Here is a 26,215-nt window from a genome sequence, read left to right as displayed (position 1 = left end):
CGGGCATGCTTTTAAATAACAAATATGTTGTGTAAGGAGGAATAAAACACAAATAGCGGTGATAAACATATTAAACTTACGCATTTTAATAACTTGACGTTTCGTATGCTACGCAACATACATTTTCAAAAGTAAAGACCGTTACAACTTTTGAAAACTATATATGAAATGTAAATAAGGGGTCTGGAAACGAGATTAAGAAACATCTGTTTCTTAACAATAAAACAATAAAAGCCCAAGCTTATTAATAAAGTATCAGCTTCTCACTGCTGACGTTTACATTAAGAGCCGGCTTAAGTTCTTGGATGAGCAAAGTTTCTTTAATTTTACAATGATAATCTGTTTTACCAGAAGCTAGAATATCAAAATGATCCCACTTGAAGTTGTGACCTGTGGCTTTTATATGGTCGGCAATGGCTGATGTGGGGTCATTCTTAGTGAGAGCCCTGAAATGTTCCGTTTTCCTATCATGAAGCCGTCGTTTTGTTTTGCCTATGTAAAAGTCACTGCATTCCCAGCAAGCAGCTTTATAAATGACCTTAGATTTCTGTGAACGATTTAGACGGTCCTTGTATTGAAAGAAAGATTTGATTCGGCGAGTGCTTTGAAAAATTATCTTAAGATTGACAAATGAACAGAAATTGTATACACATGATTTCAGACGCTTAGAGATTTGGTCACTTTGTACACCTAAGTAAGGTAATAAGATGATAATATCTTTCTTCGGAACCGTAGGGACGGGGCTGCTTGGCTTGTTTCTGTTTCTGTTTAGGACGTCATTAATTTTGTAAGTGATAATACCCTGTGGGTAGCCATTAATGGAAGCAGGAGTTTGCGAAGGTCATCAAGGGCAGATTCGGGGGCAGATTTAAGCAGGAAAGCGGAGGAGCAAATTCTATAACAGCGATAAGTAAGTGTACGAATGAGATTTATTTTGTACTTGCGTGGAGTGAAGGAATCCCATTTAGTATAAAGGCTAGTAAACGTCTTTTTCCGGTAGATGGATGTGGCAAAAGTGTTGTTTGGGCAGCAAACGATTTCTTCGCAGTTTTTTTTCTATTTTTGAGTTGTGAGATATAACAAAACACTTAATGACTGGTCCCGCGGGAAACTGTGAGTTTTGTTTCCCCTCGACCTCAATGTTCCCCTCGGCTGCGCCTTGGGGAGCATTGAGGTTCGCGGGGAAACAAACCTCGCTGTTTCCCTTAGGGACAGTCAATAAGTGCTTATTGTTATTCAAATTTAGGTGCCATTTATGCAGTGTATACTATATGTAGCTGACCACTGTAGGATGTACTATTGTTTGATGGTATCGGAAACTAAGATTACGCAGTTCCTTTTTTATATGTAATTAATTACAATACCAACCTTACTTTCAATACTAATAATATACATGAAAAAATTACTCGATTCTGATTAGCTGAGAGCAGTGCAGTTCAAGTGTAACACCAGTGCAAAAAGTGTAACACCAGAGCAAATTACACATCGCAATTCTAGATTGTGATTGGCTAAAAGAAAATAGGAAATTTTCTAAGCCAATGATATCACATAAAATGATGACGAAAATTTAGCGCGGAAAAAAGTTTTCTCGAATGAGAAAAAATGGCTTCAAGAAAGATTTTCTGGCATTTCTTCCACGCGAATTTTTTCATGTTTATATTATTAATAAGTAATCATACGGTTTTTCTCGTTCAATTTGGAATTAATTTGCACTTGTGAGTTTTTCAAAAAGCTCACTCGTGCAAATTAATTCCAAATTGAACTCGAAACCGTATGATTATCTATACTAACATTACATAAAACAGCCACATTTACGTACAATACTACTTACGGTACTCACCTTAATTACAAGTTGACAATATCACTTAATGTTATAACTAATTCTACTTACAGTTCGAACATAGCTTACATCAGAAACATTAATTATTAGTTAACAATATCACGCATTTCGTACAATATCGTGAGTTAAGTTACAATGATACTGACACTACTTACATAACTAACACAACTAAGTATTTACGTACAATACAATAGTGACAGAAATTAATTACATAAAATTATATAACACTACTACCACTAATAACAAAAATACTAATACTAATACTAATACTACTACTACTACTACTACTAATAATAATAATAATAATAGTGAAAGTGAATGATTATCGTAGTAAATTTTCCAATTTAAGCAATTGAAAAGAAGAAGCCTGAAAAAATCAGGGCTTCAACGGGATTCGAACTCATGACCCCCGCGATACCGGTACGATGCTCTAGACCGCAGTTCAAATATGAATTATTTCATATATACTTCACAATAACAATAACAATAACAATAACAATAACAATAACAATAACAATAACAATAACAATAACAATAACAATAATACAGTAATAGTTCTTTGATCGTACGCTCGCGCATCTAGTCTAAGAACTCACGTTACAAGCGAATACCTACATTGTAAGGCCCTGGCCAAACGGACTCGCAAGTAGTCAGAAGTAGTGGCAAGTAGCGTTGGGTGGCCAAACGAACTCGCAAGTTTCCTCGCTAGTACACGTAAGTCGCAAAAAAAAAAAAAACATTTCAAGAAAGACTTATGCTGTATTTCATTGGCTAACAATGGGTTGATGGACGTCACTCAACTTGCATTGACTTGAGTTGGGTGGCCAACTGGTGAAAAACTTGCGTCGACTTAATTTGGACCGAAGTGAACCCAAGTTAATGCAAGTGCAAGCACGGCCTGGCCAAGCAGAGTCGCCAAGTAGACCCAAGTTTTCAACTTGCGCCTGCTTGCGAGTCCGTTTGGCCAGGGTTTAAAACTACTAAGATAATCACACAAGTTGTTCTCTTACTAAGTCTGACTAAAAGTCCAAGCCACTTTAACAAAGAGGAACCGCAAACAGTGCAGAAAACACTTTTACGTAGCCTGGTAAGGTCGACAAATAACGAACAAAACTAGTTTACAAACATTTAGAGAAAAGTTAATTAATTTAGACTAGATTTGAATTGTGGTTTCAAAACAGGAAATAGTAGAAGTCGGTGACCAGGACGCGACCAACGCAAAGCGTCAGATCCCAAGCAAATTTCCTGGTTTTAAAATTGACCGTGAGAAAGTATGCTACAAGTAATTAGCTACGTGAGTAAGTTAAAGTGACAAGGTAACTTTCATTGTCGTTACTACAAACATTAACTAATATTAAATAATTCAATTAACATAAGTCAATTTACCTATTATTAATTAAACACTTACAGCGTAACAAATTATAGAAATATACCTCAACAAGAGAAAACATTGGACGACTTCGAACCACTGCGTACTAATGGCTGAAAGTGCACGATAGCTCAATCAATCAGATTGCAGCATTCACATTGTATACTTGAGGAATTCTATCGATTATTGTTATAGTTCATCACTAAAGTTTCCTGCGCTACTGGCCAAAACTGATCACAATCCGCCGTAGGAGAAAAGATGGCGACTGGTACATTTACCCATGACTCTTAGCGCACGGAAACTAAAACAACGCTCATAAAAACGTACAGGAACGTTCCAAAACCTTCAAACCTAACATACACAATGTCGATAGCACAGGGACAAATACTGCAAAAATCTGGCTTTCCTTGTACCTTACGGGCTGTATTAGGCTCGCATGGTATTGTGGTAAAATGTACAGCTGCCATTTTTTTTCCTACGGAGGATTCGCGCACCTATCTGATGATGGTGCCCGCTCAGCGAAGTGGCTCTTGAGACGCAGCTTTCTCCTAAAGTATTAACGGAATCACGTTTAAAGAACATAACTTTAAATCACATAAAAAAAACATCATTCAACCTCTCTCTAACGTGTAATACAAAACTGTTTAAACTTTTTCAGCCCTCTGACCCAAGATCGAATTGGAATTTAGAAAAGTTAGTTTTCTGAGGAGGGACGATAACAACTCAGAAAACACTACAGCGAACTACGGACTACTACTAGGATGCATGATAACGTTGATGGGCATAAAAGCAGGTGCTATTTATGCCCCTCACATTGCCTGCTCCTAACGAATGAAGTGAAGTTGGCACTGCCGTCACTGAGTCCTACAATAAGTGTACGCTAAAAAGGGACACCATCGCAGCGATTTTACAACATTTTTGATCACAGAAGTGCTAAAATTATGACTGAGTACCTTGACTTGTAAAGCAACTATTCCTAAAACACCAACATGACTATGTTAAGTGAATTACTGAAGGGAGAACAAATTTAATAGGTTTTAAGTGATTTTTCGAAGACACAACGACAACATCTGAAAACGTGTCAGACTTCTTCAATTTGGCCCATTATATAATTTTTTGTATAGCTTCAGGGCAGTTATATAGTAATCTTTAACAAAACTAGACCACTAAATTTGTCTTTTGGGTTGTGACTATTCGAAGTTAGGTAGTGGTAGAAGTACCACTACTAACTTAAGCTCGTGATAGTGTCCCTTTAAATTATAAAAATTAAAAAAAAAAAAAGAGCTTTTTTCATAAAATGCAAACTTTTAAAACAAAGTACACTAAAATATAAAACAAACTTTATCGACACTCCCTAAAGAGAGCTTTTCAGTGACAATTGATATAAAATCTCAGGTCAACATATTAAGTTAAAATGATGGCGTCTCTAAAAATTACGATAATACAAAAACGAACAAAGGTAGAATATAACTAAGTTAAAAGTAGACACTAAACATTATAAGATAAAGATTACATGAAAGAAGAAATTGTGGTAGTAAAACTAAATCTAAGACCGACCTGAGAGGAAAGCGGCGAGTAAATTAGTCCTTAATTTACGTTTAAAAGTAGGAACAGAGTCGCAGACTTTAACAGGGCTGTCTAAACTGTTCCATAAGCTGAGTGCGCGGCTATAGAATGTCCTCTCTCCGCATCTGGATTTAAAACACACATGTTGCAGCACAATACTGCCTAAAGTAGGAAAGCAAAACAACACCAAACTATTACAGAACAACCGCCAGGTTACTTCTAGTGTCTAGATTCAGGGCGTAATGATTAATTAATGACAAAGCAATAATTGAATAATTAATCAATTAATTAATTATAAATGTGTTAAAAAGGTGTTTACGCTATACATATACATACATTACTTTATTTACCCTCGGATTTCAGAGAAGCTTATGCAGCTAATATCTCCGAGCATTTAACCATCAGATGAGAGATAGACCACCACAGCGGGAACTACGTCCCCTACTCTTTTCGCTCGTTCCTTTGCATCCAGAGCAAACAAACACTTCTTTGTGCAAGATCATGTTCCAGCATAAGAGCCGTTTGATAAACAAGGAGGTGATATCCAACTAAGATAATACACCTAGCAATCCTTACACTAACCAGTAATATGGATAAAAGTTAAAACTATTAACAGTTTTTTTACGGTCTACTATAATCAATTAATCCACTAGTAATAACCTGTTATGAGCTACATGCACTGCTATTGATGTACTCAAGGTGCTCATACCACCTTTATAATTAAACATTAAAATTCCAAAAAATTTAAAATATTTGGAAACGTCATTTCTCTCTGTGATGTATATTATACTGTAGCACAGCCTCAAAGGAACAGATATGGACTTCCTAAGAGGGGGCAATCAATGTTATCACTATATACAAGGCTAACATACGAACCCATTTTAAATAAATCTGGGTATTTTCTCTATGATACAAAAATATGAAGAGAAATCCTAAATACGGTATTCACAGTCAAAACGGTGAAAACTTTCAGCATAAAAAAGACTATTCTATTCAAATTTTGACTGTAACTGAATAATGGTAACCACTTTTCTGCGACAGTAACCACCACTGTATAAAACATTGATATGTAAATCAAAATCGTGTGACTCAACTTTGTTCTGCTGCACGTTCAAAGTTCAGTAATCTCCGTAATCTTCAGGGCCTACATGTAGTTTACGAGGAAAATGCAAGCTGAAGTGCCAGACAAAACATTTTTCAAACATTAAGTACACACTAAAATCTGGAGAAAAGTAGTGAAGATTCGTCAAATATCTTATGGACGCAATATAACAAAAGGGGAAAAACTGAGGCAGAAGATAACATTAAGAATTCATAAGACGCCAGCAGATAGCCAAAAAACCTAAGAGTTCATTACATCTACTACAAATGGTAGTAGTGAAGAAAGTTTACACTCAAAATGGTTTATAAGTATTCTAAATAACAACACTGATAACAATAGCATTACATGATCATGATTGGCATAAAAAGGTTCCATTCAGTGGGGTTACAGCCAAATAATTTACGACATTCAGCAAAAACTATTCAAACTATCTTGAATCAAATTACCTTTTTAAGAAGCTTAATTGTAAGTCACTCAGATGATCACGAGACCCGCTACATATAAATGCACAGTCGAACCTCTTCTTACGGACACCTCTATAGTACGGACACCTCCATAACATTGACACTCTTCGCTAGCCCTTTGCTGTCCATGTTAAAGAGGTTCCACTGTAGTTTACTCTGAAGGAACTGCTGCTGATAGCAATACTATACATACACTGTACATATAAATATATACACTCTAATTATACTCTTACTATGGTTTTTTTAAATTATCACATACCTTAAATGAACTGCATTTAATACAGTGAATGTAAAATGAGAACAACAGTAATGAAAAAAGTGTGCGTCTATCCAAGCACAAACCTCTGCTTCTCAGGGTCTCATACTGGTATCCTATCAAATCAAATAAGTTGCATACAGTGTACAGGTACTTTGCAACCTGAAATGGACTGAGAAAGTCATCCATAATCACTTATCAAGGACTGTAACTTTAACAAACATCGTATCATCATGGACATAGCCATCTCTTGCAAGAATATCTAAAGGAAAGGCATTTTGAGGAACACCATGGGGATCGTTCATTCCACAAACCGGTTGAGCAAATGATGCACTTTGCAGATCTGGTAATAGAGAGGCTGTGACATAATCACCTCTCCTGTTAGCTTGGCCCATGACTTTGAACTCAACTCGGTGGGAAAATGGCCACTCGAGAATCACATCCCAATCGCCTTTCATTAAAACAAAAAAGAAAGACAGGTGTGAATTCCATTCACATCCATGACCATTCATGTAGAGGCGTACGCATACTTTATAGCCAGCGTGGAAGGTGTAAAATGGTGGGCTTGAGAGGAATAATTCTGGATTGCCTCTGGCCTCTGCACATTTGTGGCACACGTCAGAAATTTTCCAGACCAGCTTCCCACACTGAACATCCCTCTGGCAAGAAAGTTCCTGAACCTGGCGAAGCACAGAACTCATAAGTGTACGTGCCAGCTGAAGATGGGCATTCAACGTGTTATCATGGTCATCATGACTATTAGCACGCATCTCTAGAGCTGTAATGCGGTTCTTCATAGTTCTATTTTCCTCTTTTAGATCTCTGTTCTCTTGCTTTAGCTCTGCAACAGTAGCTTCCTGCCTCTCTCTCTCTTGTGTTTGAGCATTCAACAATGCCTTGACATCACTTCTTAACTTTTCCAACAAACTGTAATGATTAATTAGAGCCCAGTCATGATCCCCAAGCTTAACTTCAGCTCCATCGAGGTCCTGCCTGATACCAGCAACTTGAGGTTGCAGTGCTTCAGAACCATGTGGATGACGATGTGCTTCCACTAAGCCCTGCAGCAGCAGGAGGTGTTCTTTGATACATTCAGCCAAATGAAGGTTTAGACCATCTTGGGTCATCAATTCCTATTCAATTTGTATATGAAAACATTACAAGTATTTAGTCAACTTAAGACCTTCTTCAAAATGCAAAGCATTTTCAAAACCACTAAGCATTTTCAAAACCTCTGTACATTTATATAAAAACACTGTACATTTTATGAATGGCTCGACTTACATTGTGCGCACAGCCATTTTCCGTGAATGGACAAGGTTTTCTAGGACAGTCCCCATTTAGTGGATCTGTATGGTATGTAAGCTACAGGTACCAGGAAACGACAAAAATTAACACATAATATTGCTAAAAAATTCACTAGCAATGGCAACTTCTACAAAATTCAGGGCTATAACTAAAACCATGGGCTGAAATTTTCCACGCGCTACTATGAGTTGAAGCCCCTGTTACTTTGACAGAACCCAAACATTCAAGACTGAAAAAAAAAAGCCGAAAAACTACCTCCCGGGCTAGCACAGTTATGATAAACTTATGTGAATATATCACAGCAAGCTTACATCTTACATTTAAGCTTACACAGTAACATGTACATGCAATGGCCACATCAACATTTCAAACAAACATTTGAAGAGTATACAATCATACATCTTGCCTTGAATGTGTTTTTGACTTCAAGACAAAGATTTCATTACTCAAAGCATTGCAAGATCATCATCCCTTGTTTCACAGTGTAAATTCTTTGCAGATGATCTGTTGTTTCACTTACAGTAAGGACTGGTCAAAAAAAAATCGGGGAGGAGGGGGCTGGGCCAAACCAGAGATGGGGTGGGTCAGAGAGGGGGTGAGTAAGGAGTCCTAGTGCAGAAATGTTCAAATCCGACTATGCTCTTTCGACATGTTGGTCTCCAAGCTAAGAACACCAGATGACCAACATGCTATTTATCCACAAGAGTATGGGACTCATTTTCATGGTTCTGGGACTCACACCCTTAGGCCTGGGTCTCGAACTTTGCTGGCTATGTGAGTCCCAGGACTCACTAGAGCCTTTTTCTAGATGGATCACTGTTCCACTCCAAGTGAGGCCATAGGTCAAGTATGCAAGGTTTACGGTCAAGTTTTTTTGTAGAGTTTAATTTTAGATGCTTGAGTATTATTGTTAAAGAAATATGTCTAAAACGTAAATTACATCACAAGTTCAAACACAAAATGTGATTTTGTTGGATCATGTAACCAAAAATGTCATATTTTATAGGGGGTGGGACATGTCATTTTCAACCTTCATTTAGGGGTGGATCAATCAGTTTTGTGCTAAATTGAAGGGGTGGGTCACGTGTTTTCAATCCACCACATTTTCAAAAACTCCAGCCCACCCATCAACCTCCCTATACTTTTTGACCAGTCCCTTACTGGAAATGCTGGACAATTATCACCCCACAAAACCTACTTGAAATGTTTCAAAGTTAAAAGCATGTACAAGAGGTAATAAAAAGAATTTTGCCTTCCAATTATTGTTTTAGCTAAATGGCTAGTAAATGTGGGGAACAGCCGTTGAAAAGCCTTTCTCAATTATTTTTAATTACTTTTAATTTGTTTTTCCTACCACTTGCCACTTGGTCTATATACAATAACCTTAAATAGAGATTGAAGCTACTGCTTCTGCTTGTAGTGCCATACAAGCTTCAGGTGAGCACAGTTTCCTCCATATTCTGTCTGGTGTATGTGGCATACAAAGTGGCTGAAACTCTCATCAAATTTTGTCTCTAAGTCCTCCGACGTGCATACAAAGTGCACGGGTTGGCTCAAGAATATCTAAGTTCTAGATTTGAAAGGCTAGAAAGCGGATATAACCTAATTGACTCTGAGAATAAACTAAATGTTCCATTGCTGAGCACAAACTATTTTAAAGATAGCTTTAGCCACAGTGGCACCATTCTTTGGAACAGTCTTAATTCCTTGTGACTTAAGGGAAACAGATTCCCTGAGGCAGTTTAAATGCCTACTCAAAGGAGATGTATAAGTCACGGCATTCGTGGAAAGCAGCTTTTATATTTGATTATTTTCATTATATTAGATATTAGGAATCGAATATATTTGTAGTTTTAGCTGACAAATTTTTTACCTTGTTGAAATAATGTAATGCTTTATGAGCTTATCTAGATTTTCACAAATACTCAGGGCATGACTCCAGAACCCCTCGCCCATATCTAAATCTGTAACTACATGTATGGACATGATTTCATATCAGTTAAGAAAACAATGCTTGGCAAGATACAAGTGAAAACAATTAAAAAGTGGCAAATGTATCGAGGTTAAATAATGTCTTACAGATTGTGGGGAGGCCCTGTTCCCAGGCCTATATGTACTTCGAACGTTACTGACAACCCTAAAAATTGCAGCCCCAGATACATTGTATCTTCAACTAACAGAGAGTAAATGTTCCAAAAATAATACAGAAATAAACCCACATGAAATGCAAAAACTATATTTTTGTTGTCATCTAACCTCTTTACCTTTCAAAGTTTCACAAACCTGTGACTGAGGTATATTCTCTTTACCACAAGTTCTGCACTGCACAGGAACATTTGGACAGGTTGTTAGGTGGTTCTAGAAGAGTTCAATAAAAAAAGATAAGAGCAGCTCTATTTAATATACAGGCAATATCTGTATTAGAAATGGGGTCTTGAGGATGATGCAGGTCAGATGTCAGACAGGAGTTACCACTCTTGTCTTACTCATATGTTAAGCAGTCATTGCAAGTGCCCTGATTTGATGGAGATATTATTGACTCAGTGTATCACCTCCTACCCTCCAGCTTTCTATTAAATAAAATTCCTTTAATTCAGTGATTAAATTTTGCCAGGCCAAAATGAAATTAAAACTCCACTGTTAGAGAGAGTTTAAGCTACAATAAATGGCCGGAGAGCTACATGTAAGCAATAATAATATTATTACATCTAACATAGCAAGACAAAGAAAGACAAGCTAAATTAACTAATGCCTTCTGACTGCCTCTCCAAATAATAAGATGTAAAATTCATGAACCACAATAGTATGGCATTCCACAACACCGAAAAATTTATTCTGGTGACTATCACCTGTGCCCCAGATAATCCTGACTGCTAAACAAATGTGCAGACTCCTAGTTCTTCATAAAATGTCTTGTATCGCTTTCAATTGTTTTAAAATAGGTTCCTCTCTAAAATTTTCATTTCTAATTGCCCAGGGTTGGAATGTGATCCACTAACTTCTTGCTCGCTCACTCACTCAACTCACTCACACTCACTCACTTAATTACTCACACTCAGTTCCTTCAGGGCACATAAACCTATAACATCTCCCTAATGCTACAAAATTGTTTTTCGTACAAAGAATCCCATCTTTAAGGAGCTGAAGCTTGAATAGGCAGTAAATTTGGAAATACACTGTGTGCAAGTCATTTGAATTGTGAGAGGAGGTGACCAAATGAATGTACACTGTACATGTACGGTATTTTTTAAAGCTACCTGCACACTGTAACTATCACTACACTCAATACATGTCTCCGGAACAAATCAAAACTGACCCCTAAAGGACGTCATTATAAAGCAGAGGGATCAGGGTACCTAACTGCAGAGGGTGGGGGGGGGGGGGGGCACATATATGCGTACAGACAGTGAAAAAATAAATATTTTTACCTGTAATCCTGCAAATGTCTCTCGACCATCGCAGTGTTCACACACAACTGGGCGGTAGCCACATTCCATGGTCTCATGTTCTTGCAATTGCCGTGATAGTATATTGGCATTACAGTTTTCATTTCTGCATAATACTGGTCTGCACTCGCAGTGGTTATGATGATCCTGGAAGAGATCAGTGCAAAAAAAAATGTTTCTAAAATAGCATGATTTGATCAATGGTAGAGAATGAGAATGGTGGGAACTGCAGAAAGGCAAATGAAATGAAGATGAGACCATCACAGTTGTTGAATCAACATTTAATAGACAATATTGTGGTGGCCTCATGGTTAGTGCACTCGTCTCCAGATCAAGCAGTCCGGGTTCGTGCCCTGGCCGGGGACACTGTGTTGTGTTCTTGGGCAAGACACTTAACTCTCACAGTGCCTCTCTCCAGCCAGGAGTATAAATGGGTACCAGTGAATTGTTGGGGAAACCTAACAAATTGCAAGGGAGTGACTAGTGATGGACTAGCATCCTGTCCAGGAGGAGTAGAAATACTCCTAGCTGCTTCATGCTACAGAAACCGGGATAAGCTCCGGCAGCTGTGAGCCAGTCAGCTCCAAGGCTTCACACTTATTGCAAATTAAGCTAGAAAAAAAGGGCTTCAACAGGCCAGTTTGAACCCATGGCCTCAGTATTAGCACTGCATGCAGTGCTCTTAATAACCAACTGAGCTATGCAGACCGATACATTGGGAGCAGGCCAATTTCAATTTGAAGTATTGAGTTCAACATATAAAAACCATAAAACGTAAAATCTTTATTTTAACACGACATGAAAGGAATGAAACATAATTAAGATTATGATGTGAACTGCCAACTGAAGTGCAAATGAAATGAAATTTGACCATCGATGTAGTCACAATTTTAAGCCTGAGAAAAAGTAATTTAAGTAAGTTCTTCATTTCAATTAATCATTACTAAATTTGAATTTGAAATAAACCAAGTTACACGGTATATAACAGAATTACAACTGTACAGTGAATCATTTGCACATGCAAATTGGGATTTCACAATTTAACAAGTTAAGTAACACTGCATGACGTCTTCTGCTGATCGAGACTCTTTTCCAGAAAGTTTTTAATTGTTTATCATGCTACAAATTATACACGCACACCAAATGAATACTAGCTGTTACAGTGTGATTGCTGAAACCATCGCCACTCAGACTATGAAAACCAATCAGATGGCAGAGCTGAAACAATAGATTCCAACATTTTCAAATCCAGCCAATCAAATGTCCTATTTCAAATCCAGCCAATCCAATGCCCAGTACAAAACAATGAAATCTGAACTTGTTTGTTGTAAGCTTAATGCAATTATGGTGTCGCCTAATAAATTGTCAAGCTCAAACTGTTAGTAGTTTTGCATGCTTGAGGGTATAAAAAGATTTATATGCTGCACTTTCTATGAGGTCGTTGGTTCGTTTAGAAAATACATGGAAAGAAAAGCTGCGTAGGAGTGTCACTCATTAATATACATGTATATCGCCAGCAGAGTGTGTCGTGTAGGGTTTGAATATTGCCCTGGCTGTTTAAAAGAAGCCCTTCAAATAGTATCTGAGCAGTTTTGCATGTGCAGGTTTGAAATGTATGAATTGGAAGGGGATTATTTTCAGTGTAACTGAAAGGAGCTGAAAGCAAACTTCAAGAAAGAGAAATGAAAAGTTACCTTCATTTGATACAAAAATGGACTTGTAACCTGAATTCTTTGTTCGAAGACAGAAAAAAATTCACTTGAATTTTCCATGAAGATGTTATTTCAATACACTGATAACCCTGCAGAAAGGGAGCTCAAACTCCGAAATGTACAGCTCCTGAGACAGTGGGTGTAAGGGTTTTTCTGAAAACTGCATGGTGGACAAATGAAAGCTGTGTAAAAATATAAACACACACAGACAACAGGACTGTAATTTATTTTGTTAAAAAAATGTCAAATCTACTATTCTTCCACTTTAAACAACCATAAAAATGATATTTTGTGTGGCCATACAGTCATGGTGGAAAATGGTCAATCTTTGACCAATGAGTTTATCATGCTTGTCAATGTAAAGTAACACAATAGTTTCTAATGCGAAAGTACTAAGGGTTTTGGCTTGACAATTTATTAACAGACGGCGTAGTTGCCTAAGCATCACAACGAACAAGTTCAGATTTCATTGTTATGTACCAAACATTTGATTGGCTGGATTTGAAAATGTTGGAATCTTTTGTTTCAGTTCTGCCATCTTATTGGTTTTCATTGTCTGGGTGGCCCCGGTTTCAGTGAACTGCACTGTAAATTATTAATTGCCATTTAATTAGGAATACAGTATGGCAGTTAACCTCAATGTGGACAACACAGAAAAAATGACTTGTTTCAATGGATCTATATTTTGCAAGTTAAAGCAAGTTGTAGACTGTAAATACAATTTAATTGCTTAATAATCTAACTTTTTGGGTTGAACATTAGTTATAACAGAACCTCTCTGATAGGAGATGTACACTGTCAGGTACATATTACCATAAATAATTATTTAAAATCTCACTCACATCTATTAACTTCAATTGTCCTTGCCAGGGACATCCATCATCCTTGTATTTACATATTACTTCCAAAGTTGAGATTTCCCGTCTTAAGAATTCATCAGCAAATCTCTACATGTACAAGAGGAGAGTTAGAAGAGATAGAATGACACATCAGAAAATAAGTAAACATATTAATTAAAAATTAATCTGCAGTTTATGAAAAGTGTCTAATTTCAGTTGTTGAACTCATGAAAGGCACAGTGTAACTTCAGGAAATTATTCAGCTAAAAAAAAAACATTAACACATACATGTACGGTGTACCTGTAGACAACTTGACATAAAGGATTTGATGAATGCAATTAAGCTACATGATTGTAGATGTATAGAAATTACCATTTTCTGTAATCGCCAGGATGTAGAGAACAGTGTATAGTATATGAAATTTTTGGCAATGAGAAGTGTACAGAGGAGGAATGTTCACTGTACATGAACATATAGACTTCAGTTTCTAATCAGTATGACCACCTTAAAAGGTCCGCAAAATCCCAATCTCGAGCAGGGGTGCCATTAATATAGTGGCCACATATGCACATGTGTACCTCCAAAATCCAAAAAGAAATATATACGTATGATTTATGAAAATCCCTTTTAGTCTGAAACTGGGTCTGAAATCACCAAAACCTTCAAAAATCTAAAAGAAAAATAAGTCTGAATTTATGAAAAATGGTGTTCACTTGCTTACTGAAACTTGGTCTAAGTGTTTTTTCTCACCAAATATCAGAGTAGGTGACACAAATTCAACGCAAAATAAAAAGCTATACATTTAAAGATCAGTGTCCTGACTCTCTAAATCAGTTCATGCTACTACATATTATAGGATACACTAATCCCACAGTTTGGAGGAGATTGTTAAAAGAAGTAGCAAAGCCCAGGGTAGAAAACATTATGAAAGACATCACTTAGGTTATTCATGTACAAGTTTACCATGAAAGTCAAAAAATCATGAACACTCTGATTTGATTTTGACATGTCAATTGCATAGTCACCAATTGGATGGGAGATAAAACTGCAAAAAAAGCAAAAAAATTAACTGTCTCCATCAGTCACGAAAACCACACTTCGATCATTTTTCTTTTAAAAAATGGCTGTTACCCTGTAGTTTTATAATGACTAAATAATTTAACCTGTTTTATTTGTGCAACAAACTGGAAATTCAAGTGACTTTAAATGGCATGTGGCTCAAACCAGTACGTGCAGACTTGGCTACAAAACCAGACAGCTCTTCTATATTCAACTTCATCCGTTGCTATATTTGGAGATAAAAACTCTAAAGAACCTTCACACTGATAACTCCAAACTCCACGGAAAGTGAGAAGGTTTGGAAAAAAAAGAGGGAAAGGAGCAGAATAAATTAAGAGCAGAACATTCCTTTCTTGTAAACAATATGCAGCTACATGTGCAATACCAATTACCATACGTGAGATTTTCCTAAATAAAAATTTAAAGATTACCATATTGTGTACCAGAATTATGGGTTTCTGTAAATAAACCGATATGTCAGTAAAAAAGGGAGTTTCAAATGAGAGTACCAGGGGGAAGAAACAAATATGCGAGGATTTGGTGGAAATGCAACAGGGAGAGACTATTAAGTTTGGAAAGCAGTCGCAACAAGCACAAGCTAATTCATGCACGTTATGCATTATCTAACGACCTTGCAAAATTTGAAGGCAAGACCAGCATCATTAACATACAACGTCCTTTCATAACGCAGTCATGTACGATAATTTGCTCATCTTCAATGCTACGAATTTGGCCTATATGTGATGGAAAAAAAAATTGGTCTCGAACTCACAACAGCAGACATTCTTCCTAGCCCACTCCTCCAATCAAAAGAGCAACACTAAAAATACCTGCATGAAAATTTCAGGCTCTTGATATTTTGATGTGGCTGTTTCCAGGTAAGGTTTATTTATGAAGAGTTCCAGTCGAGAATAATAATAAACAATAAATAATGTCTGAGGTTGCAAAGTGGTTACAAGGTTTGTAATGTGAAAATTACAGGGTAATGATGGTTTTTGTAAGGCAAAGGTATCAAAGCTTGGTTTCATGACTGATTGAGAGAGATCATTAATTTTGTCTGTTTCCTTTTTTACCATTTTTTCTCGCATCTGATAGGCTACACATTGTCAATCGACATGTCAAACTCAAATCAAAGTATTCACAGTTTTTTGACTTTCACAGTAACTACATGTACCCTATTCAGGGCAGGAAAAAGCCCAGGTCCAATTGCCCCTGGCACGTAAAATTTGCTCTTGAGTGAGTGAAAATGGAAGGTTGGTGGTCCAGTGACGTGGGCAAGTGAAGTTAGCCTCAGTAGTCTTGTTAGTTGATAAGGAATGAACATTGCACACCTATTGGGCAAGTAATATTTTAGTGGGGGCAATTGAAAACTGAAATGTACTGGCCCACTGGGCAATTGGATTTCAAATTGTTTTTCCTGCCCTACTAGGCCTCAAACGCCCCAAACAACCTTGTATTTAAAAATAATATTTCTTTCTTTCTGAAATTTTTTCCAGGTACATGTAGTACATCATACGTTTTCCCAAATCCAGACAGCAAAATATTTCAAGATCTGCTTCAAATGACTTTTAACTGCTTGAGATTCTCAAAGTCATCTGACACAAAAAATAATACTTGTACACTTCAATGACAACCATGCATGCTAACTTAATCACAGTCAAGATTGGTTACCTCCATATTAAGTAGAGACTGTCCACACTTTAAACAGTTTGAAGGATTCTGCCTGCAAATTTTCAAGATAAGACAAAACAAAGCATTTATAATGATGAAACATTGGAGCTACATGTAACTTGCTATTATTCTGATCGAGTTGCAGAGAGAAAGAAATACTAAGAGTTACTAAACAAAACATGATATATGTATAAAGCTCCTCTTTTTTTCTTGCCAGGTAGTTCTGCAGGTGGCAGGTTAAAATATCCCAATACCCCAATGATATTCAATGATTTATACCTTTTGCATTACCAGGTTTTGCACAGTGCTGTTTTATTTAGGCTAACCAGAGTGCTATTCAGGCTAACCAAAATGCTGAGTAGACTTGCTCAAACTTTAAAAGTTGATTTTTCATCCTGCAACCTGTAAAAAATGTGCACCCTCTTTTTTTTCTTGGTCTTTTCAGAATGACGTGAAAGAAAGCCAAACAGCGAAATGGCTGTGCAAGGATGAGAATGAGAGTGCCAACACCAGAAAGTTTGCAGTTTCATTTCTCAGTCAAGGGTCTACATGTGAGAAAAGGGGGCATACTCATAACTTAACATATACTAAAAACATTGTGTAACCATGAGAAATTGTCTTAACTTCCTTAAATAAAACTATCTAATGGTTCAACATATTAACCCATGCATTGACACCCGGAGCTCTTTGGCAAAAACACATTTTTTGGACATTTTGGACATTTTCAGCCTGGATAGGAGCTCCTTAGCTCAGCTTAGCTCCAATCTACTTTCTTTCCACTAGCATCACCTTTTCGGACAATTGTGACCTTTCACGCGAAAACGTGCATTAACAACTTTCTGTTACATGGGTGAAACGAACAGCCATCGAACAGGTTACAAACGGGTCACCAAGCCATTTGAAACGGGTTTCAATGAGTGTTCGAACGGGTGATTAAGTATTCCGAACGGGTAGCTTAGCTGTTCGAACGGCTCAGGAGAAATTGCGAACGGGTAGCCTAACTGTTCGAACGGCTTAGGAAAAATTGCGAATGGGTAGCCTAACATTTACAGTGTCTGTGCTTATCACAACCATAGTTACACCGGTAATGTTTATTAAACTGCATTGTAAACAGGGTAGAATTTAAGAAGTTCGCCTCTGTAGGCGACTTTCAAGTTTCCTTGATTACCGTACATGTATGTTTAGAAACGCAAAATATATTTTCTGCAAGAGTTCTTCGCCTGTAATAATAACTTTGCAAGAAGTTTTTAAAGAAATTTACAACATCGTAGTTCTCATTTGTTTACACACGCAGTGGTTCAGTGCGAGCTTGGAATGAAAGTTGTCTTCACTCACAGGTCACGCAAGAAGAAGAAAACGAAAACAACACTTCTGAATCAGCATTCAGAAGCAAAAACTGTGGGATCCCAGGCTAACTACACCATAGTTCAATTTTTCTAAGTGGACTGTTTCTTTATGAGCTTCATTATTTGGAGATATTTTGTGATTGTCGCATAATCTGCTAGCAGACTGTTCAAGTGATCGAAGGGATTTTTTTCCGTGTACGAGACATGAACACGCGAGTACGCGAACAGGTAGAGACAACAGCACGTATGCCTTGATATTTTTTTTCCTGAATGGATGATCAAAGCCATTCAACAGTTTACTCAAGTCGTTTGAACAGATGGATGTTCCAGCAAACGGGTGAGGAAGTCATTCGAACGGTTGGATGTTTTTAACAAACGGGTGAGCAAGTCGTTCGAACGGCTGGACATTTCTACCGAACCGGTGATCAAGCCACTCGAACGGATGCAAATTTTTTTTGAACGGATGACCCAGGTTGTTCAAACAAATGCAAATTTCTTTCAAACAGCTTTTAAACAGCTTCTAAACAGAATTCCGTTCGAAAACGGAAAGCCGTTAATGCACGTTTTCGCGTGAAAGGTCACAATTTTGCTCAGGCATACATGTGCAGAAATCAAAATTGAGAATTGGAGTTCCTGTCTACTTTGTACCAAATGCCCTTCAACTTGAAAAATTAATGAAAACCCTGAGTTTTTCACTCCTATTTCTGAGCATTTTCATGCATGCATATGTCAGCTTCAATTGACCCATCACTGCGATCTGGGTATCAATGGAAAGATCTTTTCCTAATTCTGAAGAACTTGATTACAAGTGATGCCAATTTTGGTCAAAGGTGATGACATCAGAAGTGGAATAAAGGCCAATGTTCACCACAGCTGGTTATGGCCAGCACAGGCATCAATGGGTTAAAAAGGAAACAAAATTAAAGTTCTGTTCCTTCTTGCACTAAATGGTCTGCCATTCTGAACAGTGTTCTGAACTGAGAAAGATAAATGTTGATCATATCACTAGTACAGGACAAGGAAAAATCAGAGTCTCCAACAGTATTCAACTTATATCTGAAGTGCATGAAATTTAACACTTGGAGAGAGTGCAGCCACTGCCCGGTCCTTACGTAATATGTTCTCTTGATTTACATGTACTTGGCCATTAATCTTTCTACATATGTGTAAACATTGATTGTGGTTCATTGATCACAACATTAAAAAGCAAAATAATATAATATTGATAAATTTTTATTCCTGAAAGCATAATGTTTAACACATATTTTACATGTACAATGTACTTCCTCCTAGAAAAATATTCCTATTGAATTACCTTTGCATATTGCTAAGACATGCTTCACAATAGTGATGACCACAGTCTAATTGCATGGCATCACGTAAGACGTATCCACACGATGGGCAAAGAAGTTTTGCATCAATAGTAGACAAGTCACAAGCCGCCAACTTGTATCCAGGCATTATAGAAACAAGAAATGGTGTTCTTGACTGATGGAATCTAAAACAAAAACATAAGAAAAAAAATTAGATACATCAGTAATACATGTAACTACAGCTGTACCCATACATAGTACGCATGAATTGATGTTAGCTGGAGAAGGTAGGCTGGGCTTAAAAGTATGTGAATTTTTACAGAACACGAGTAAAATGCAGTCAATGGAGCTACTTTACAAAAAAATTATGTAACAATGCTGTCAAAGTGTATTTGGCACAGGCAGAGATCAGGTAAGATCCTTAATCTGCATCACGGCACCTGCATCATCTGGCGCATCACCGCACTTTTCTATTGGTTACACCCATAGACATGTCTAGCTATAGATGCACCATGATTCAGTGCAAAAGCACTTCCCTTCCGTGGGGTGCTGTATTCAGTACAGCATTGTTAATAGTAAAGAAAATTCCCACCCTCCCTTCTTTAATGGAGGATGCTGCGAGGTTTTAGGCCACAACGCAGCCATCAATGAAGGTCACAAAGTGGCTGAGCGAGCGACAAAGTCACAAGAGGTTGACTTGTCTCTATTGAACGGTTTTCATTTGCATTTTGCACCAAAAAATGAGGAGTGGCGTGACTAGCAACTGGTGTCTCAGATTACCTTTGCAAGTCCTTGACTTGAATTGCGGAATGTATCGATTTTGCAACTGTTTTTCTAAACAATCTCCTACGTGAGACGCCGAAATGCCACAGGAATTTAGGTTTGAGACCTGATCTTTCATGAGCAAAATCAGCAGAACCACATGCACCAAGATGACAGCATTGCTATTGCAGCTATAAACAATCAAAAGTGTGCAGAGCAAGCTGTAAAGTCAAGCTTTTCCCAGCTCCGGTTGAGGCGGAAACAAACACATCTCTTCCGGACAGATACATGTACATGTACACTTCCACTGTCTAATGTACAGGTAGTCCGCAATATATGTAGAATATTCTGTGGCCTTTATGGCTTCTTTTATTGCTTTTGCAATCAACCCCATGTTGAATTCAACTGCAAGTCATGATTTGTTGACAGTTCTGTCCCCAAGGGATATTCATGGCAAATGTTATTGGTTGAAGTGCATTGAAAAGCCCTTTGTCTGGTGGGTAATGAATAAACAATTAAGACGAAGGACTTTACTGAAAGTCTACCATGGAAATCACAAGACCTGGTCATAAATGACTCAAAATATAATAAATGCACAACCAAGATGGGGATAGAATCTGATTTTACCCATTTTTCAGCTCCCTTGGTGGGCATTTCTTTCAAATGTTCCTCAGACAAGCCAAATTCCCTACATGTTTGGCCAACCGTCCTGCACATGAACAAGAGACAGACTAGTTACATGTAGCTATTTTTCTGCTTCTTCAGGGATATGGAAGAAGCTGAAAAACAAGGCCTGAGATCCAGCATTGATATAAAACTATGCCACTTAAAAAAGGACAAGATGGTAACAAGGCCTATACAATAGATACCAGGATACAGTGGAATGAAGAAATACCCAAAGAGCATATAAAAAACAACCATTTCGTGTGTACATGTATGAATGGTCAACACGACAGTTTTGTAGTACTACAAAATTTAATACGAGCGAAAAGTAAAATCAAACCCTGAATTGTGCATGATTCGAGAAAAGTATGTTTCAATTCTCATGAACCATGAATGTTTGATTTCCAACCCTTATAAAATTACTAATTTCAAATTATGAGTGCTAGTTAGGGTGGCTCTATCGGATTTTTCAGTAATGATATCGTTCAACTTTGGGTGACTAAAGCACCACCATAATCAATCCGACAAAAAATCAAACATTACTCAGGTGTGCTAGAGAAAGATGAAAGTTTCAAATACTGTAGGGTACATTTCACCAGGATCTGAGGATCACAGGATCACAGCAATGAAATGACGCCTTACCCCATTTTAACATGAGACTGATAACTTACACGTACCATCAGCAATAATTTTCAAAATACAACATCAGGTTCTCCGACTTCGCATAGATGTCTTAATTAACAATGTCAAAATATTTTAGAAAAGTCTATAGGAGCATTTTCGTGAAAATTGTGAGTGAGGGTGTCCAAATTAAACAAAAACGAAAACAGTTTTCAATGACTAAATGGCATTTCAGTCTTAGCTGAATTGCATAACATCTAATTTTCTTGAGTTAAAATCTCAGAGAAATTGCCCAGTTGATTTTCAGAAACACTGGCTTGAATATCAACTGGTTTGAGATTTTATTTGGATTTTTTTTCAACATCTGACCTAAAATTATTAAATTGGTCAGCAATTGAAATACACTTGATGAATTTTTTGTAAACTTGGCCCTCAAAGAGATCCATCAATATTAAATGAAACCATGGAGTTTCAAACTAATTGAAACATTTTAAGTCCACCAATTTTTAGCCTCAAATCAGGAAAATATTGCGCTGATTTTGACGCTTGTGGTTTGTTGTTTGGCATATTTTAGCATGCTTCTGGAAAAACAGCAGAAAACAAACATGCGTTTTATGAATACATGATATCCTAAAACATACAATGGCATGCCGATTCGAGACAGTAGAAAATGCTAATGAAAACGACAAACCATAAGCGTCAAAATCAGCACAATATTTTCCCGAGCAAAATCAACGTGCGAAAAAATAAAAAAAGCGTGGTAAGAGGCAGTAAAAGAACGTCTATGGGCAAACTTAACAAAAGGTTGCTTTGGTATACCAGGATCTGATATACTCTCTGATTGGCCAATTTTGGCAGGCGTTATCAACACTCAAGCATTACTGATGCAGATAAGTAATATGCAATATGGGAGCGCTCAGAGACCTTTCAACAAGTGATGCGGTGTTCAAATATGTGATGAACAACACCGACACTAAAAGATTTTCCTCATGTGGAGTGCCTTTGCAAAGAACAGAAGGATTGAATAAAAAATATGTTCAGTGGCGAAGATGTCTTTGCAATCCTTCCCACCAGTTTTGGAAAGGGTTTAATCTTTAACCTTTTTCCATGAGTAATGTCTTTAATGAATAAAAAAAAGTTGGCACCGACAGTTACATTACACGTACCTTGTAGGTTTTCAAGAAATTTAATCCAAATCAAATCTGACAAGGTGCTAGTGTCCACAAGTGTAAGGGAACTGATTTAAAAGGAAAGATTTTGTTATCATGATATCTGACATTGTAATTTACCAATCTGTCTTACAGATACATGTAGATATTAACAGTACTTTGTGTAATTTTTATACAGATGAAAAGAACCTGAACATCATGAATAACTCATGGATTACCCTAATGAACCTAAAACATTACTATTCAACCCATTGACACCCAGAGCTTTTTAGCAAAAATGCAATTTTTGGACATTTTTGACACTTTCAGCATGGATGTGAGCTAAATTAGCTCCAATATTTTAACTAGTGAGACAATCTCAGAAAGTGCAGAGTGCAATTGATAGCTCTGGCACAGTAGTCCAATAAGTACTCACTCCTGCTTGGTTCACTTCCGGTTTGTATCTACCTTGGTAGTCTGCTAGGGCTTTTCCCCTTAGCAACTGGTGTGTACATGTACGTTTCAAGGTTGTATTTTCATTCAAGGTCCAAAAATTATGTACAATTACTGTTTGCCATTCATGACAGCTTTTAAATTTTACTCTGGTGTTTTACAATGATTTTTGTTCTTTTTAAATTCAATAATATGTTGAACAAATGTGACAGTTGAGCGCTTTGCACCAACAAGGAGAAATTACCGCCCTTGGGATTTACAATAAAAAGGAAAAATACAAATCAATGTTTAGGTGACCTCAGAAGGGAAGATCAAGGAGTACAGAGTCCTCAAACCATTCTGGTGAGGAATTTTTTCTTCCTTTAACTGCCACAAAAATATGACAATCGGAGTACTTTCAAGTAAGTTTTCAATGTAGATCATGGATTTACAGCAGTTATCCGGACTTAAGAAACAAAACTGGTAATGTACATTATTACTTCCAAGTTGAATTCAACTTTTGGAATGATTGGTAAAGCTATGGTCATTAAAATGACTGTAAAAGTTGTCAGTAAAAAGTCACGTTTTCGCTTTAGCATGAAGAATTAATTTAAGGATGCTGACATCCATCGAAGCACGTCTTCGAAATTTTGACCATTTTTTGTTTTAAATAGGTTTCCTCGCCTCAGCTTGAATGAAAATTTATTGTTATTGAACTTCCTTTCGTATTTCTTTCATTTGGTTCCCTGTATTTGGGAATTGTAGGCTTTAAAAGTGCACTGTAACTTTCACACTGGATTTCTGCACATTTAATTTACAACAACCTCCACGATTTGTTTGTTTAGTCTATTCCCTTCATTCAAAGATATTTTTTGAAGTCTTCTTCAGCTACTACAGAACAGTTGAGAAAAGAAGTAGGTGGCCACTACTTCAACACAGTTGAAATACAATTGATCTCAAAATAATTAGCTTGTTTTTGTTGTCTGTTTGATTTACACCTTTCATCTTTCTTTTATTTGATTTCTATATGTACGCAACGAGTATCTTTGATTTCAAGTGGAGGTGACCACTTTTCAAAGTGAGAAAACTAGTGTCCAGATCAGTGCAGTCCCACAGCTGACTGTGTCCCTTTACAACTCAGAGAAAAAAATCAAAATCTTACAAGTTTTCCTTTACCTTTCCTTGGTTGCATTAGCCCTTTCTTACTATCCAGATGTATTTTGAACTTCAACTTAACTCACTCAGGGAGGAAATCGTTTAACCTCCAAGTTGAATATAATAATTTGAACTTCGCTACGACTGCGAAAACCTTAAACACTGGTCAGCGGATTCGATCACAAAAAGTATACGAAGCAAATGATCGAGAAACCTCACAACTTGGATTTTCAACTTAAAAATCACTTAGTTACATCATAAATCTGTCATCTTACCTCATCATACAATACATAAATAATAAAGGCATAATTTGTTTGAGTTATTTTTTACAAGGACGTCGTAAATTGCGCGTTATTTTTATACCACGCAAGGTCAAAGTCCAGACAGTGTTGTCTAAACAGAGGCAAAGAGCGCGGATTTGAAGCACTAGCTTCCCATGTAACTGTCACGTTTCAGACGAAAATTAAAGTTAGTAACAGCAAAATTGAGTAGAGCAATGCCCGTGTACCTACGTTATAAATCTTTGTACATTTCTTCGCCGTCCTCTGCAAAACAACAACGTGAAATGACCAAGTTCTGCGTATATTGAAAAACGCGAACGACGGCGGCTAACTTTCCGTATTTTCATTTGGAATTCAGCTTGAGCAAGTTTTAAGACCGATAGGCGTACTGAACAGATCTAGAAATGTGCGAAATTCGAAGGTAAAGGATAATTCATTTTTACTAGGTGACGTCGTCCTTGTCGTCGCCTGCTACCACGACTAAGGAAAGTTATAAAGTAAAACTACACCCGAAAGTTGTTCTGTACTCTCCACTTACGTAAAAAATACTCCATGCCACAATTTCAGAAAGAAAACAAACATACCTTGTCGTGGATGTACGAAATACAACCCTTCAAGTGACTAGACGAAGACCACAGGTATAAAGTCCAAGATGGCCGATCTTTCCACGGAAGGGGAATCCCCAGCCTCAACCCCAGGGCCTTCTCCTCGACGCTTTTTAAAATGGCGGACAACGCCCCAGATTTCGGGTTCGGGGTGAACGTTTTTATGTATCATGAATATTATTTTATGATAACTGTATCAAGAAACACTGAAGCAAAAGTTATTCACGAACGTTTCATGTTGATACAAATGGCAACTGACGAATAATTGATAATTTCAATACCGTGGACTAGTAAGTAACTGATTTCCAAAGTGCAGTGTTCACTGCGAGCTGACCACGTACATAAATATGCTCGACAGTCACGTGTGTCCCATTTCTGTTGAGTAAGGTTCGAAAATTCGTTCGAATGATAGCGTAAATCAATTTATTCCATTTCTGATAAACGACCACGAGAATTACAATTTGCCGATCTCTCCAAAGTAACATTACTTAACAACAAACTAGGGACATGACTTCATCGTTTGTGTCCAATAACGCCAACTTTACATGAACGGAAAATTGCGCAATTTAGGAATGATCTCCTACGGAGATACTAGTATCGTTGCTCAGGCAAAGTGAGACAAAGACAAAAGAGCCATTTTCTTACCTTTCGGTTCACTGATCCGTTCCTTCATGTTTAGAAAGGATCAAATCCCTTTATGGCTGAAATTGCGACTAATTACAAGTAACTTCAAGTTCCAAACGAGAATGCTTTGTGATGTTTCACGTTCAGATTCGAGTTGTGGCATCATCCTGATATTTAACCCAATTCTTCAACACAATTCGTTGTACATCTGTCTGCGTGTTCTTCGTACAGTGAACAAGCCATCGAAATGTTTAAGTATCAAACTGGAACGAAGAAAACTTCTTATGTGTTTATGCAAAGCGTCCGGCGAGAAACCTGTAAGTTCATGAGACGTCACCTTCCTTCTTATTAATTAAATTAGTCCTATCAATGGTCCGTTGTCGCAATTACTGAGGACATTAAGCCCTCGAAATTCGCACTTCTCGGCCTTCTTTTCTCTTAATCAAGCCTCAAGTAATAGGACATTAGTTGGTCGCCTGTCCATATTACTGGATATGATGGCAGAATCATTGTCACGTGACGGTCATAAAATTGCAAATTTCCATAATTTGTCGAGTCAGTGACGCGCGTCTGTGACAGCTCAGCGATGAGTGTCCACAAGTTCCTTGTGTAATACTGATTGGCTTGCTATT

General features: G+C 37.3%; 1 protein-coding gene across 3 annotated transcripts; it reads right to left on the bottom strand.

The window, feature by feature from the left end:
- Positions 1 to 298: 298 nt before the first annotated feature.
- Positions 299 to 26,215, bottom strand: LOC110067882 (TNF receptor-associated factor 2-like). 3 transcript variants are annotated; one of them, XM_020775226.2, is made up of 9 exons: positions 24,939 to 25,039; positions 22,505 to 22,575; positions 19,295 to 19,477; positions 16,634 to 16,685; positions 13,906 to 14,010; positions 11,334 to 11,498; positions 10,189 to 10,263; positions 7,882 to 7,962; positions 299 to 7,730 (listed from the first exon to the last, which is right to left on the bottom strand). In XM_020775226.2, the coding sequence occupies exons 3-9, from the start codon at positions 19,438 to 19,440 to the stop codon at positions 6,789 to 6,791; spliced, it is 1,566 nt and encodes a 521-aa protein (XP_020630885.1). In that variant the 5' UTR covers positions 19,441 to 19,477; positions 22,505 to 22,575; positions 24,939 to 25,039; the 3' UTR covers positions 299 to 6,788. The 3 variants fall into 3 exon arrangements, with proteins under 3 accessions (XP_020630885.1, XP_020630884.1, XP_020630883.1); XM_020775225.2 differs by lacking the exons at positions 22,505 to 22,575; positions 24,939 to 25,039 and adding an exon at positions 25,605 to 26,215; XM_020775224.2 differs by lacking the exon at positions 22,505 to 22,575.

Source organism: Orbicella faveolata, unplaced genomic scaffold (assembly GCF_042242905.1).
Source record: "Orbicella faveolata isolate gen_17 unplaced genomic scaffold, um_ofav_v1 contig_36, whole genome shotgun sequence".
In the NCBI taxonomy this organism is placed as follows: domain Eukaryota; kingdom Metazoa; phylum Cnidaria; class Anthozoa; order Scleractinia; family Merulinidae; genus Orbicella; species Orbicella faveolata.
The sequence above is the reverse complement of the archived record's forward strand: the minus strand, read 5'-3'. Positions and strand labels throughout refer to the sequence as shown.

Bases quoted from the DNA above. Each gene is read 5' to 3' on its own strand.
- LOC110067882 (XM_020775225.2), bottom strand. From the start codon at position 19,440: ATGCCTGGATACAAGTTGGCGGCTTGTGACTTGTCTACTATTGATGCA. The intron at 11,499-13,905 runs GTGAGTGAGATT...GATCTCTTCCAG, and splicing joins GACAATTGAAGTTAATAGAT to GATCATCATAACCACTGCGA. The intron at 7,731-7,881 runs GTAAGTCGAGCC...CAAATTGAATAG, and splicing joins AAAATGGCTGTGCGCACAAT to GAATTGATGACCCAAGATGG.